Source organism: Paroedura picta, chromosome 4 (assembly GCF_049243985.1).
Source record: "Paroedura picta isolate Pp20150507F chromosome 4, Ppicta_v3.0, whole genome shotgun sequence".
Lineage (NCBI taxonomy): Eukaryota > Metazoa > Chordata > Lepidosauria > Squamata > Gekkonidae > Paroedura > Paroedura picta.
The window spans coordinates 86,445,481-86,461,422 of NC_135372.1; the positions used below are offsets into that span (position 1 = coordinate 86,445,481).

The 15,942-nt window shown below is 43.7% G+C and overlaps 1 protein-coding gene across 1 annotated transcript in view; it reads right to left on the reverse strand.

The window, feature by feature from the left end:
- Positions 1 to 6,578: 6,578 nt before the first annotated feature.
- Positions 6,579 to 15,942, reverse strand: part of LOC143835737 (vitamin D3 hydroxylase-associated protein-like) — a 29,236-nt gene continuing 19,872 nt past the window's right edge. Inside the window, exons 14-16 of the mRNA XM_077333877.1 lie at positions 15,639 to 15,747; positions 12,871 to 13,016; positions 6,579 to 11,598 (exon numbers count right to left, since the gene is read on the reverse strand). Coding sequence (XP_077189992.1) covers positions 11,464 to 11,598; positions 12,871 to 13,016; positions 15,639 to 15,747 — 390 coding nt within the window. The 3' untranslated portion in view covers positions 6,579 to 11,463. The remainder of the gene's footprint in view (positions 11,599 to 12,870; positions 13,017 to 15,638; positions 15,748 to 15,942) is intronic.

A 15,942-nucleotide genomic window follows, 5' to 3' on the forward strand; every position in this document is an offset into this window, starting at 1 on the left:
GAATCTGGGCTTTGTCTATCCTGAGCCCAGAAAGCTGAATAAGGGACAACTGGAATCCCAGAGGCAATTGCCTCCTTTCATTCTTATGTATTCAGGGCATATCCCTTTCAGTTTAGAAGTTAGCTTACATGTTACTTCTGCCTGTGTTCATAATTTGTGAGAGTGGTATGCATTCATAAGCAGTGCAATGTGTGAACCAGGAGCTCCCCAAATTTCAGCCAGATTTCCAAATTGGGTAATCATACTTTGTGTATTATTAAAGGAGCAATGGCTAAAATCAGTGAACCCATACAGGCCTTTTTGCAATGAGATGCTAGACAGCAGCCTCTTTACGCCCAGTATAAATACCAGTGAAAAAGGTTTCTGTTGCTTGCCACAACTCATTCTTCTGCAGCACACTTATAGGCTCAAATATATATAACTGAAAATCCTAGTAATACAAATGCATTCCCAGACTTGCTATGAGCTTTCGAGTGCATGCACTCTTCCTCAGACTAAATGAACAACCATAATAAGTGTAGAGATATAAGGCAAAATAAATTGTGGCAAATTAGTAAACTGTGTCATAATATCCAAATTAAGCCATAAGCACTGGGCCAAATGCTCCCTCATGTGGGAGTAGGAAGGGACTCCAGGATGCAGCCTGGCATAAAGCCTCCAGTGTGGAAACGGTCTAAGCGGACCTTTCTGACCTGAGATAATATTTCAATCAAAGAACTGCAGAGGGAGATTCCAACATAAAATTGTTGGGATCAGGAAGTTTCATCTACTCCCCACCTTAAAAAGAACTTAGGACGTCTTACTCATTACCGGTGTTAAGGATCTTAGCAAAACTTCAGACATCTCATTTAGTACATTCTGGAGTATCTACCCATTACACTCTGCATTATTCATGCATTAGAAAGTACAGACATACTTTATTAGGCTCAGCTACTAGTGCCCTATCTGTCCTCTGAACATCCGGCCACAGTGATCCATGTGACGGTCACCTCCAGAATAGATTTCTGTAATATACTCTACATGGGCCTGCCCTTGGGCTCAATCCGGAAATGGCAGCTGGTGCAAAATGCAGCTGCTAGGGTCCTCACAGGAATATCTTGGAGGGCCCACATCCAGCTTGTGCTGAGGCAGCTGCATTGGTTACCAGTTGCTGCCCGGATCTGGTTTAAGGTTTTGGTATTGACCTTTAAGGCCCTGCGTGGCCTGGGACTCACATACTTGAAGGACTGCCTTTTACCCTATGCCCCCCGCAGGGCTTTATGCTCTGCAGGTTCAAACTTGTTGGTAATTCCCGGGCGGCGGGAAGTCAGTGGCACCGGTGGGAAAGCAAGTGGAGCAGGGGCTCAGGTGGCGATGACGTCCCTCTGAAAAATACTACCCCCCACCCGGCCTCAGTAAAATTGTCAAGCGTTGATCAGACCCCGGTGATAAAAAGGTTGGGGACCACTGTTCTAGAGGACATGTCCTCTTTTTAGTGTCTATCTTCTCTGAGGTTCTGCCATGCCCCCTGGTTGCCACTCCTGCTGAGCCCCTAGAGGGCGTGCCTGATCCTGCTGAGTTGCTAGTGGGAACACATGACCCTGCGCTCCTGGGAGAGCCTCCACCTCCAGATCCAGGTCCACTGCCTGGGCCCAGCAATCTCCAGGCAGTGCCTGGAGACCTGACAAAGGATGATACCCAGCCTGATGTTCTGGGGTATGTCAAGCCTCGGAACAAGACACCCTCCAGTCCCAATGACTCACCAGAGGAACAGCACCATCGGGTCCTGATTAAGACCCCAGCAACCCCTGGATGGCACCATTGGAGGAGTCAATCTACCCTGACAGCTGTCAGAAGGTTGGCATGCCTGTCAGCTCACTGTAGATGGGGCTCAGCTGTACCATAGTCCTCCAGTGAGGACTAGGACCAGCTGCAGGCCCTCTGGCTGAGGGCTACCCCACCCGGCTTGGTTGTACTTCAGGAGGACATTGAGGCAAGGTCCTTCATGGGTGCAACACATGCATTTACCTGCCTGTCTCTCCAGACGATGCCTTGTTTCAACTTGCTATGGCAAAGCCCTTCCTGCCTGACTCCTAATTTCCTGATCTCAGACTGACTCCTGATGACTACACCTCCCAGCAAACTGGTTTAGTGCGGAACACACAGACACACACACACATAGAGATATTATATATTTATAATATAATCAAAACAACTACCATGACTCCCCACTCTTGCCACACTCATTCAGGCAATCTGTTTTCTCCTTCTAAAAAGACCTATCACCCTCGATGTTGCTTTGGTACTGTCTGCTGCTCACTCCATACACATAAATATGAAACTTAAAACAAATATCTGGAAAGAGTCACTGAATGACTTAATATTTTGTGCCAGAAACTCAAGCTTGCCCCCTAGTGATCTAACTTCAAAAGGCCAGAAATATAGAATGCATTTCCTTGAGACCTTCAGACCATCTTTGATAACATCTGTAAGTACACCAGTGTTTTGCAAATGTACTGCAGCCTCTTTCAATACTCTACTGTACACTTGGTCCTTCCTCAGCATTGTTAACCTATCACTGGAGAATGTAACCTGTACACAACACTATATAAAAAGTGCTGGGGGTAGAAAAGACAATAGGATCACCAGAGGCACCTTGTGTGAGCACTGCACTACCAAAATACTGTGGCATTGGGTGGGGGATCAGGACTTAACAACTCTGCTTTTAACTTCTTGAATTTCCCTCCAACCCTTTAACCTGCACTTAGGGCACAAGAAGCTATTTCCATTCATGTTAAGGGTGATGCGTTCCAAACCAAGTAAAAGATTAATTCATTAATTGTGGATTAATTTGTTCACAGAATGCCATCCCACACATACACATACACTCAAATACTATTTAACACATTGAGCAACTACTATCAGTACATCAACTACTGTAACTACATCAACTACTATCAGTAGATGATAACCTGAATACATGAAGCTGCTGTTGTCAGTTACTATATGAAAACTGTGTGATCATCAGCTCTTATTAGATCAGATAATTACAAAACAATGTGATCTGGAAAGTGGCTGCTAATTTTCCTCTCTTATAAAAATAATAATCTAAGACCATGAGAAATCAGTAATCACAATATTTTCAAGTCACTCAAGAATTGTGCAAAGAAGCAAAACCAGGATAAAATATCTTAATGGAAATAGCTTCAAAACAGCCACAATTGTGTAAATATGTAAAGAACTGAAATTCATCTGGAAGCAAGAGATGTTGAGAACTTAGATATCAGGCTGTTTCTCTGCACAGGATTTGGGCTGGCAGACAAATTACAAGTCAGGCACCTCAAGACAATCTTTGGACATTGCAGCATGCTAACTGGACAACTTTGAAGACTTCGGTCCATTCAGCACAAGTTTAATATAGCAGGAGTGTGGTAAATTGTAATTGCTACTAAAATGCAGTTATGCACAACGTCGTACACAATCTGGCAGACTCCTGAAACAGTCCCACTAAAAGCGCTTCATTGTAGCGCTTTGAGGGAAATCCCAAAAAGTGGATTCACCCCCTGGAAAGTGCTACACTCTTGCAACCAATCTGAAACACTAGCGAAAAAGTTCTGTGCATTACCATTGTTGCGGTTTCAGCAAAGTCCCTCCCCCTGGCTCTCTCCTCTGATCTTCCGGCGAAGCGATCACCATTTCTTTTTCTCAGAGCGAGCGGAGAGCAACGAACCAGTGAGCCTTCATTCACCCAGCGAGGGTTCTCCGGCTGCAGTCCCTCCACAGAGCTGCTTCAAAGCTCGCCTCAAGTCACCAAGCACAACACAGCCCCGTTTGCAAGTTTATTTTCGGCCGAAAATCGTGCCGTGCACGGGGGGGGGGATTTTTTTTCACTCGGGGGACTGTGGCAACGATGAATCGGCAGCTCGCACGCTAGCTGCCAGCTAGATGGGTCTCTACATTAGGAGGAAGCAAGGAATCAAGGAATCAAGGCATATTCGTTGCAACGTGTGTTTTTCTTTTTTTAAAAAAAAAACATGTTCTTAAAGGCAAAGGGGCTTTTCCGGAGCATGGTAACAACCACCCATTGGCTGCTCGTTTGACTGACGGTCCGGGGCGGGACAAAGCACGGCAAATATCGCTTCCTTTCTAGCGATTTTTGCCAAGACCGGAAACCTGTGTGTAGTCAGCTAACACTCTTAGGGTCAGATAATTCTGGATAATATGTTGTTCGGATATCTATCAGGCCCCAACCTGGATAGCCCAGGCTGCCCTAATCTCAGATCCTGGAAGCTAAGCAGGGTTGCCACTGGTTAGTACTTGAATGGGAGACCACAAAGAAAGCCCAGGGTGACTACGGAGAGGGAGGCAATGGCAACCTACCGGTGAATGTCTCTTGCCTTGAAAACCCCAAGGGGTCACCATAAGTCAATTGCAACTAGATGGCACAGAGAGAGAGTCTCTAGAGCCCCAAATTAGAGGTTCCTTTCCCCTATATTTTGCTGATTTAGTATATAAATATATTTTGGGTATTCCCCAAAAGAAGCAGTGAAAATCTGTTTTAGACGGTTGAAAGGCAAGAGATGAGTGGTCTGCAATATAATCAGCCTTTTCTCATGTAAATGTATGTAAATCTTCGGCAATAAACCATCTCCACCCCTATCCCTTGCTCTCTTTTGAAGGAGGTTGGAGTAATCACAGAGCAGTGATGCTGGGCCAAGCATTTCTGCTGATGAATGCAGCCAATAACAACATAGTTTTATGTATCATTAATTCCTTTAGCATTCAAAACAATAACTTTCTCTGAGTGCAGATAATGCAGTAATCACTCACAATTGCCAATAGAGCTATCGGCATTCAGCTGTGTAAAACAACAGCCAGAATATGTTTTTAGCTACTTAAACATGCACCCGCTCTCTCTCTCTCTCATACTTCATGCTTTAACACTCATATTAAATGCAAAGCTGCACAGAAGCCTAACTCAGCTACTTACCAGCTGAACTTTAAATAGTGGCTATCAAGGCAAATCAGTTCAAATACTGCCACAATTTCACAAGGGGAACAAGAACTGGAAATAAACATTTCAGATTTATATCCCACTTTTCTCCCCTGGTGAAGGGCCTCCTTAAAAGTCGACACACACCATAAAGTGTTGCCTATTGGGCGCCAACTACACTTTTATTTTTACAGGTGCACAGTTCAGGCTGATACTCTTAATATGCTTTAAAAATGCTTACTTTTATTTTATTTTTTTCCATCAGTACATATTTTCTAAGAGCATCTCCATATTGTATGTTATCCTGAGCAATATTTAATCCCTGAGAATATGAAAATATATTCTAGAGATGGCATTTATACCTTTGCAATAGAACTTTTCAGATCTTGGAAGCTAAGAAGAATTGGTCCTGGGTCTCTGGTGAGAGACCACCAAGGAATACTAGGGTCACTACACAGTGGCAAGCAATGGCAAGCCACCTGTGAACATCTCTTGCATTGAATTTCCCAAAACGTCTATGATGGATCACTCTCTATACCTCTCCTGGATGAACCAGACTCACACTACTTTCTGAGGTGCCCTGTATTCTGCACACAATAGAAAATGCACTTTAGAAGTAGATTTTCCTGTTCTGCACAGGAAAATTCATCTGCTAAAGCACATTGAAAGTGCATTATCCTATGTCACTGATTTGCCTGCATTCCTGATACATGGCAGACACTTGGGGAAAAGCCTATGAGTGCCAGAGCACCCACAGATGCCATACTGGGAGACCCTTATTTAATGTGTCTTATTACAATACCTGTCTTGAGATTTCATAATCAAAGCTGGTGTGTGTGTGTAGAGAGAGATAATATATATTCAATATATTTTGAATATATATTCATGGCACCATTCTAAATTTAAAATCCAAATGAGAAATAGATGCCAAATATACTCTAATACGTCATCTGTGAACACTGAGTGGTCATGAAAAAACTCCATGTGTTTTATTTATGTTCAAGAATTCTCAATGGAGACATGAAAACATCAAATGCTTTAAAGCATACTCAGTGCCAGTGATGGCAGCAAAGAAACATCACTTTCCTGCCATCTGCACAGTATAGCCAGTGGAGCCTTTCTGGGTGGCCAGAGGACTGCACCTTGAATCCCCCTGACTAGGTGCTGGGCTAATAGCTGATAACCTATGACTGACAGTGTTGAATGTCCAGCTTTCTCCAGAGATTGTTTGTGAGGGTGATTAGAGTCATCTCTGCCCTGTGGCCACATTGGAAGCCACGCTGGAATGGATCAAGAGCAGATGTTTCATCCAGGATGTTCTGCAGATGTTCTGTGATTGCACACTCAACTACCTTTTCCAGAAATGGCAAATATGAAACTGGGTGGTAGGGGGCATGTGACCAGCTGAAGGATATCAAAGACCACATTGTTTTGAATAATTGTGCCAAGCAAGAATTAGCAGAGGCAATTGTTACTTGAATTGCTGGGGAATTATTAATTCAGAAGGGGAATTAGCTTGCAAGAGGAGGAGCAACCAGGGTCTTTTGATAATTTGTATACAGGAGATGGGAATTCCTTAGATAACTTGAATTAAAGTTCTCTGAAGCAGAGTTGATATTTTATTAAATAACAAACACATGTACAATATGGCTCACAGACTTCTAAAAGGGAAATGCTAGCAAGTGGGGGAAGGAAAGGAAATTATACTGAGCTGGGGGCTCAGAGTGTGACTCATGGCCAGGGGTTGTAAAAAAAAAAGCAATGCCCTTGATGAGCCATGCTGATGGGATTAATGTTTGTCTAATGTATAAACTCCAGGTGGGGATACAGTCAGGTTTTCACCTGGGCTGGGCACAATGGCTCACATTAATCAGCGGATAGGGAGATAAAGGTAAAGGTATCCCCTGTGCAAGCACCGAGTCATGTCTGACCCTTGGGGTGACGCCCTTTCATGGCAGCGTTTTCATGGCAGACTCAATACGGGGTGGTTTGCCAGTGCCTTCCCCAGTCATTACCGTTTACCCCTCAGCAAGCTAGGTCCTCATTTTACTGACCTCGGAAGGATGGAAGGCTGAGTCAACCTTGAGCCGGCTGCTGGGATTGAACTCCCAGCCTCATGGGCAGAGCTTTCAGATGGCTGCCTTACCACTCTGCGCCACAAGAGGCTCTGGATAGGGAAGAACAATAACGGGCATTGGTACAGGGGTGTGGCAGGAAGCTTCACTTGAGATAGACATAAGATTCAGTTCATTCAGGCTTCTCTAGAGACAATCTGATGGTCTGGCTAGGAGGAGCTCTAGTCCTATTGTACCTCCCATAACTGCCCATTTAGGCTTAAGTCAGTTGGACTGGCCTAGAGGAAATGGTGAAGGGAAGTTTTGCATCTTGTTCTAGCAGTCTTCAAGCAAAGGTTGGATACACACTTTTCTTGGATGCTTTAGGATGCTTTGGGCTAATCCTGTGTTGAGCAGGGGGTTGGACTAGATGGCCTGTATGGCCCCTTCCAATTCTATGATTCTATGAGTCCAGCCTGACTTCCTTGACCAAGAAATGTATCCAATGACTTTCCATATGGAGTATCTGTCAGTCTGGTCTCTGTGTGCCAGCCTGCACAGTGCCCAATATGTGTCAGGCATATGGAGGTGACTTTATAGGGGCACTTGCCAGGGTAACATAATAGGGACCAAAAGTAATCCATTTTTGTGACCTTGACTTCCATCTCATATGCATTCATTTAACATTGGTAAAGTGGGACCCCATTGATCGGGGGGGGGGGTTCTTGATTAAAAATTTGGTCTAAATGGAGCAACAAAAAGTTTCATAGAACGCATAGAGCACAAAAATAGTATTGTAATTTTTTTTTTTAATTTCAACATAAGTACAATTTGCCAGGTACCCCCAGATGTCCCTCCAAAAGTGGGTCAATCTGGTCACCTTAATAAGTGTCTTATAAGATGTTCTTGAGGCTTCATCACGAGTTCTCTGCCAAACTCACTCTAGCCATCTTAGTGCCTGTTTCCTTTCACAAAGCTCTGATGTATACCATGGGGCTGGCTTAGGATGGGAACAGAGAAAGCTTCAGAGAGCAATCTCATCAATGGCCTTGGAGAGATGGCTATGCCAGTCCTCCACAAATCATATAGGCTGAGTTGTCAGGGGGCATTGGATCCCACGGAGAACTACAGAAACCAGTCGGACCAATGAGTCTCCTTGGGTGAACATAAATCTGCTTTCTGCCTCCACAAGGAGGGATCAAGTTATTGATCTGCGCCTTAAGGGCAGAATGGTCTGACCATGGCACTCTAGCAGATTTCCTAGCTTCCCTAGGGAAGCACGCCTGGCCTCGACCAGGGCCAGGGCCTTCTCGGTCCTGGCCCCTGCCTGGTGGAATGAGCTCCCGGGAGAACTGCGGGCCCTGTGGGACCTTCCATCGTTCCGCAGGGCCTGCAAGACGGAGCTCTTCCGCCAGGTTTACGGTTGAGACCAGGCTTAACACCTACGCCCCCCCGGGACCTGAGGATTGGGATTAGACATGAGTACCATCAGTATCCCCTCTCCACTTGCTAAGGGGGAATGGGTAGTTGATTAGCCGCTCTTGCCAGGTAGTCATTAATATTGACATGTTAGTTGGTTTTAAGGTATTTTATGGGGTTTATACTGTTGTAACCCGCCACGAGCCGCAAGGGAGTGGCGGGAAATAAATTCAATAATAATAATAATAATAATAATAATAATAATAATAATAATAATAATAATAATAATAATAATAATAATAATTGTATCAGACCAGTATGTATCCCCATCCCAAAGATTAAATCCAGGGTGTGGGCTGCTTGATATATAGGACCAGTAACAAATTAGAAGAGTCCTAGTGTTGCCCTAGCAGATACTAGGTCCAATTTTTACATGAAGCCAGTCTTCTTTTCATGGAAACCGAAGTCCCCCATCACCTTGGAGAATTGTAAGGTCCACTCAGCCACTAGCTCTACAAAATTTGGCAGGGCATCTGCTGGTACACCAGACATATGGCCAAACATGCCACTACATCCCCCACCAGACCCCCACATTCAATTCCTGGGATCGCTGGGATGGGGAGTGTCTGAAAAGAAAGAGTTTCTTGGACCAGAATCACAACTCCCTCCCAGAGCATCTATACAAACTCCTAATTTGTTTCCAAGCACAATGTGCTGATTTTGACTTCCAAAGCCCTGTATAGTTTGGAACCAACATACCTGAAAGATTACTTACCTTATGAGTCTACCTGACAACTATGATAATCTTTGGAGGCCCTGCTTTGGGTGTCGCCTTCTCAGAGTAGGTGGCTGACAATTGGGAAAGGACTATTCCTGTTACGGCATCAAAACTCTGGATCTCTCTTTTTCTGTTGCCATCTTCTGCCAGTAGTTGAAGACATTTAAAAATGTGTTTCCTCAGCGAGTCCTGCTTCCTGACCAATGTTTTGATTGCTTTGTGGTTTTTGTAGGTATTTCAGCTCTGTTCTAAATTGTTTGTGTATTGTTGTGTGGTTTTGGGGGGGAGGTGATTTTATCATATATGTTTAAATTTGTTAGTTATCTAGGTGGCCCTTATGAGTAGAGAAAGGTGAGGCATACATTTATAAACCAAAATTAAAAAATGACAGAGAAATAAGTCAAATTGGTAGAGTTGTTCGAGGAGTACAGTAGCCACTGATCTTCATGGTACATGAACTTCTTTCTAGGGGTATGCAATTGGATATTGCTGATCTGATAAAATGACTGAGTTCTGGTACTGCATTGGCAACATGATATTGCAAAAGGTACTTCCAATATTTCTGCATTCTTATATTTCACTCTCAATAAATCAGAAATATTTGTAATTGGACTGGGAGGCCTTTCTGAAGTTATGCAGGCAACATATAGGCAGTTTAAATGTTAAAGATCCACTGTTTCATTGGGTAGCAGACCTACCCTCTAGAGTCTGGAAATCAAGTGTTGCACCGATTGAAAATAATGGCCCTTGAAAGTTTAAATGTTTTTCAACAGGACAATTCATCACCTACCAGCTGTCCCACCCCCTGGAAGCAGCAAGAGCAGTGAGGGAGGAAGGGGTGGGGGGATAACTCCTAGCTGGGATCTGGCAAACCACTTTCAATTTTATTGCAGCAGACCTTAGTCTCCAGAGTTAGGGCTGTGAAGGGATGATAATTCACATCACAGGCAGCAGGTGGCACTTGAAATCAGGAAATGCTCTAAAAACATGACCTAACAGCTCAAGCTAGGCCAATCTCCTAAGATCCTAGAAATCAAGCAGGATGTTTCCTACTTATTTGAAGAGAAGACCAGGAATACCAAGGTCCTTAGAGTCAGGCAATGGCAAACAACCTTTGAATGTTATGATAAAATTTCATGCCATAAAAATTCCAGGGTATGATCTTAAGGCACATGATAACAACAGCTTTGTGGAACCCAGGTATGCTTGGGTCAAGCAAATGTTTGGATGGGACATCTTCCTGGAACCCAATCTATGCTGTCTGGAGGTCCATGAAAGAAGAAAGGTAGGATACAAATTCATTTTTACAGTCAGCTAGATATGATTACAACAGAGTGTCACATCTTTCATCAAATCTCTGGTTTTCACATTCATTTTAAGGAGGGATGATAATTTGTAGAATTGGTTGCTACCAGTTTTTATGCTGGTCCAATTCAGCTTCTAACTGCAGACCCAACCTGCCTGATTTTTGTGACTATTCAAGGTCCAGAAGGACATACCAGCAGGAAAACTGGTAGGAACTGAGCTCTATTGAAGAAAAGTATTGGCCAAAACTCTTCAAAGTGAACCACATTTCTGTCCCTTTGATTTCAATGCCATAAAGTTAGTAATGGCCTTTTCTTTCTCCTGTGAAGCATTCACTCCAGTTTGTGTCTTTACTTTAAAAAGTCTTCTCTAAGCACTTTGCAATGTAAGCAATTATGTGATTAAGAAAGACTCCTGATGAAATAACATCCAAATGTATTGTTTCCTTAACTAAACCGTCAGAAGTGGTAGTCTTTGCCCTTAGCCAATGTTAGGAAAATGCAGCTAGAAGCACTGAAAATAAAAGGGATAAGATGCTGGCTGGGAAAGCGGAGGTTTCTGAAGGGGCTGGGGTGCCAACTTGAATGGAATGAGCTTCTGTTACCTGATTTGTTTCAGACTTTGGGAGGACGGGTGCTGGATCTCTCCTGGCCGATAGGAAATCAGATTAGGAAAATAACATAAATTGCCTTCTACTGATGTGGCATTTACCATTCCTCCTAGCCCCTGCTAATCTGAATAAATGCCCAAATATCAGATGAGCTGCAGAAGTTGGTAATTCAGGCAAACGTTACCTTCAGCAGTAACAGTGAAAAGCAAAAACTGCACTGGAGCTAAAGGGAGGTTTGTTTGTTTGGAAATCAAGACTGTATGACACTTCATATTGTTACTGTACAATTGTATCCATTCTAGACAAACTGCCTCCCTTGGCAAAGTCATGTGGCCTTCTTCCCTCTCCTCATGCAGGACAGTGTCTCCACCTCCTTCATGAACCGAAGGCATAATTCCTCTTGCCATGGTAAGGCCACACACTGCACGGCCACAGGAAGCCCCACTGTGCCTTCCACAGCCTGCAAGAGACATGCAAAGAGTTATCAAGAAGGCTCAGAGCCTGAGTCCCAAGCTTTGAAGACCACACTGCCTCATCATCTCCTTACTTGCTCTGAAGCAAACACCATGGTGATCAATGGGGTTTGCTCCCAAGCAAACACCAATAGGATCACAGTTTCAGGAACACAAGCTCCACCTTTATAGTAGCAAAAAGTTAGCTAAAGCAGAGAAAACTGCTGTACAAAATGTTGCTCCTAGAGCAAAAGGGGTTCTGTATACATAAACATGCTGTTCTCTTGAGATACGTGCTAAAAGACTGTGTAAAAATCTAAGTTAAAATAATAAATACCATATATTTTATACACATGGAGCAAACATATCATACTAATTGATCAGGATGGATAGTGACTGGAATAAATAAGGCTGTTATTTAAGTAATTCAGGCATGGCATCCCTTTTCTCTTATGGTCAAAGGTGAACTCAGACAGCAATAGCAGAGGGAGATTCAGGATCAACATGTGCTAAAATAAACTCAGTCCTTCATGAATTTCCCTATTAGGACAACAGCAGCCATCTCAAGTTACCTAGAAGCATGCAAAAATTCTTTCTTCACTACAAATAATAGTTTCCAGAACTTACCAACCATAGTATTCTACTTAGAAATTTGCTCCAAACGGAACTAACCTTTGCAAATGTTGACTGTATCCCAACTGTCCTCTGGGCAAATGTGTTCTATTTAGCATCTGAGTTTACCGTTCACTTGTCAGTACTTGACAGTCAATATGCAATACCACTCTACCTTTAACAGTATCAGGCGTGTCAGCATTTATGACGACTGAAGCTGACTTTCATGCTGACTTCCATCTCTTCCATGAATCTACAGGCATTACCATTTAGCTAAATGATCATGCACGACATTCTGTTTTTGTCACTGTTCTTGCCATTAGGAATTTAATGAGCATGATGACATCGCATCAAGCATCTGCTTCAACTAGACATTACTACTGAATAATCATAAGGAGAAGTGGTACAGTAAAGCCCTGACCTGCAGTCAGGGTTTGACAGAAGACGTGCAAATTTAATCAGGTTTAGATTAGTTGCTAAGCTTTATGTTAACTTCAGAACTTGAAACCTGCCTTTTTCAGTTAAATGAAAAGACAAATTTCACCTCTGAAAATCAAGTACCAACTTTGGGGGCTATACACTTTGACATCCACTTTCAAATAATGGAGCGTGAGAAATCATGGAATATTAAAATATCTCCTGCTAATGCCACCTCAATCCAGACAGACCTTTTTCAGTTTCTTGTCCCAGGGATCACCATGTTGTCCTTGGTGGTGTTGGAACTCTTCATCATCATCTGCTGTCACTGTGGTGACAGGCACAACTCCAGCAGGAAAGTTCAAGACGTTGTATAACATGGTAGATGAGACAGCAGCTGGCAAAGAGAACACACACAACAGAACTACGATGGAATCTAGGAACAAGCCACAATAAGGGTCATCTGACTGCAGTAAGATTGGCTGTCTTTCTCTGTGTCCTTCCAGAGCAGGTAGCAAATATGTGATGTTATAAATAGTTTAAAACCCATCAAGGTTTCAGCCTCAGCTCTGTTTCAATGCTATACACAAGCTTGTGGCTTCACCAGACAATTGTTAACAAAGGCTTAAGATCATGGGTAACAGCAGCTTCTTGTTTTTACATGTGTGAAATTCAGGACGACCAAAATAAAACCCCTCCTCAGCCATATTTGGGGCATTATTGTTCTTTCCTCACTGATTTTGTCTAGCAATGTTCCGTTTCCCTCCTTCAGTCATCTTCTCCTGCCTCTCCAACACTGAATCATTAATCTGCCCTGCTCAATCACAACTGCCCTTCCTGACTTTTCCACAACAGATCAGCTCAGCAGCTTTCCTAGTAAAAGTGCCCTCCCAACAGGAATTTCACTATCTAGATATAGCATTCTGCATAACATACATCAACTATCCTGACCATCCTCTCATATAAGGACCTAACTGAGAAAACATATTTCTCCATTATAACTGAGGTCCTGCAAGTGCAGGTTCAGAAGCATCTTTAACCGCTCCTGCGGTTAAATAAAAGGGTAAGGCCACCTGGGGAGGAGTTATGGCGGGCCCTGTCCAGGATAAAAACTCAGAGGGCCCAATAAGGAGCCGCAAAGTGGCTCCTGATTGGGCCCCCCGAGTATCCATCCAGGGCCAAGCAGCTAATGGGGAGGCGCGCAAAGCGCCTTCCTATTGGCCCCTCACCAGGACAGACCAAAATTCCATTCACCCAGCCCAGTCTGGCTGCCAGTCTGCTCCTGACCACTGCAGGGAGAGGAGGTCAGTAGGACTGCCAAGGGGGTTGAGAACAGAGGCTGTGCCAGCCCTTTTTGCCCCAAGGCTGCCCTAACTGTCATGTCCAACTGTAAATTGCCTCAGAACCCTGACAGAGCTGGCAGGAGGCAGCAGAGTGCTCCCCCTCCCCCCCCTGCAAAGGAGCCTCTGACAGGCCCTGGCTGAGGGGAGGGAGGCATTACCAAGAGCAACGCAGGGGAGCCTGAGGGCCTTCCTTTTGAGGGGGGGGGGTTCCCCTTCTGCCAAACAGTTGGCTGACAGGGAGGCCACAGAAAAGCCCCTTCTCACTTAAAATACTGCTCTGGCCAGGGGTTAGACACAGCCAAGCCATGTGTCTTTCTTCTTTGCAACTCTCTGCAGGTTTGAGGCCACTGCACAGCGTTATTCTGCAGATGAAACTGGTATTTTTGTCTCCTGTTTCATCTGCACAACAACTCTGTGCAGTAGGCCTCAACATTCAATCCCATGCCCTTACAGACTGGACAACTCCTCCCCTTCCTCTTGCCACTGCCAAGCTCTAGTGCCCGTTGTATTCTTGGAGACAACAGGCTTTGCCCCTAGTACTTAATATTCCTGGAGAATATTTGTTTCAAGGCCAACTAGTAGCTGAATCAGATAGATCTAGTGGCTGCAAGCCCAGAACTACTACTCTTGCAAGAAGAGAGATGCAAGCTAAGGGAAAAAACATAGTAGAGCAAAGGTACAAGAACAAGTAGAATAAGCACCAAAGCCATAGACACCCTCATGCTACTCATGGCAAAGAACGTGAGCCTGGAACCTGGTTATTTTTTGGGTTGAGCATTGAGAACATTTTTATTATAATTCCAAATCTAGGGTTTGGAAGGGAGATTTTTCCATGACTGTTTATTGTCAGGTCGGCTATTACCAAATCTGTGCTGTTTCAGAATTCAGGACAGGGGAGGGAGATGAGGGTCTCTGGGGCAACGGCTTATGGAGATAATGGTACCAAATTTACACAGCACTGTCCTCCATATAATTTACAGACATTCCAAGTTCAACGTGAACTGGACCCAGAGAGACAATTTTACCCCTGATTAGATGCCTCATAGCACGCTCTCCACGCTTTCCTAAAATGGTGATAGCAAAAAATCTCCTGGCCATGACATTTGAAAAAAAGGCCTGTATGTTTCTAATCTTACAGAGACAATAAAAATCTCTTATCTTTCTACTGAAAACTCTTCATTTGTCATCCTTCCTTATTGTGGCCTGTTTGTTTCCTTTCACAAAGTGACTCTGCCCCTCTTCCCTTTCTGTCCTTCTGCCATTAGGGGATGTATTAAAATTAATGACAAGAATGCCTACTGGTAAAAACTGAAGAAAATGAAAATTACATATCTGCATGTTTCCCTCTTTAAACATAAGGAAGGGGGTGAGACTGGGTAAATTGTGAGGGAGAAAAGGGTTAAAATGTCTCCCACTCTGTCCAGCAGCTGCTACTCACTCCTAAAAGCCCCCCAGGGGAGATTGCTCACAGGTGGATCAGTGTCAAGCCTAGCCATGAAAATCAGGCATGGGTCATGCCAATATACTCAGAGTTGAAAGCAGGAGCTGCTTTGTTCACAGCTATTTTCTCACTTGGCCTGGCAGAACAGGTTCAAGTAACATGGGATATGTCCAGATTTCAGTAACATGGAATATGTCCAGATTTTAGTGATATACCCTCAAAACATGACACTTACCCAGTAGTTTGCCAGGATATCTAAGAGTGAAGGCAGGACCCAGAACTGGACATAGGACAACATCTAACTTGCACTTTGTCCATTCATCAATAAACTTCTTACGATAAGCCTGATTGTGAAATGCAACAACAATTAAAGAGATCTGGAAGCATTTAAACTAGGTTCCTTAGACTTTGCAGTGGTTCGTATTTGAGAAGAACATTACTGGATCTCCTCCCACTAATGTAAAATTCCTATCAGTGCTATGGCATTGTTTTGCTTCTCTGTTGTTAAAAAGATACTCAGAATGGTTCCACTGAAAGTA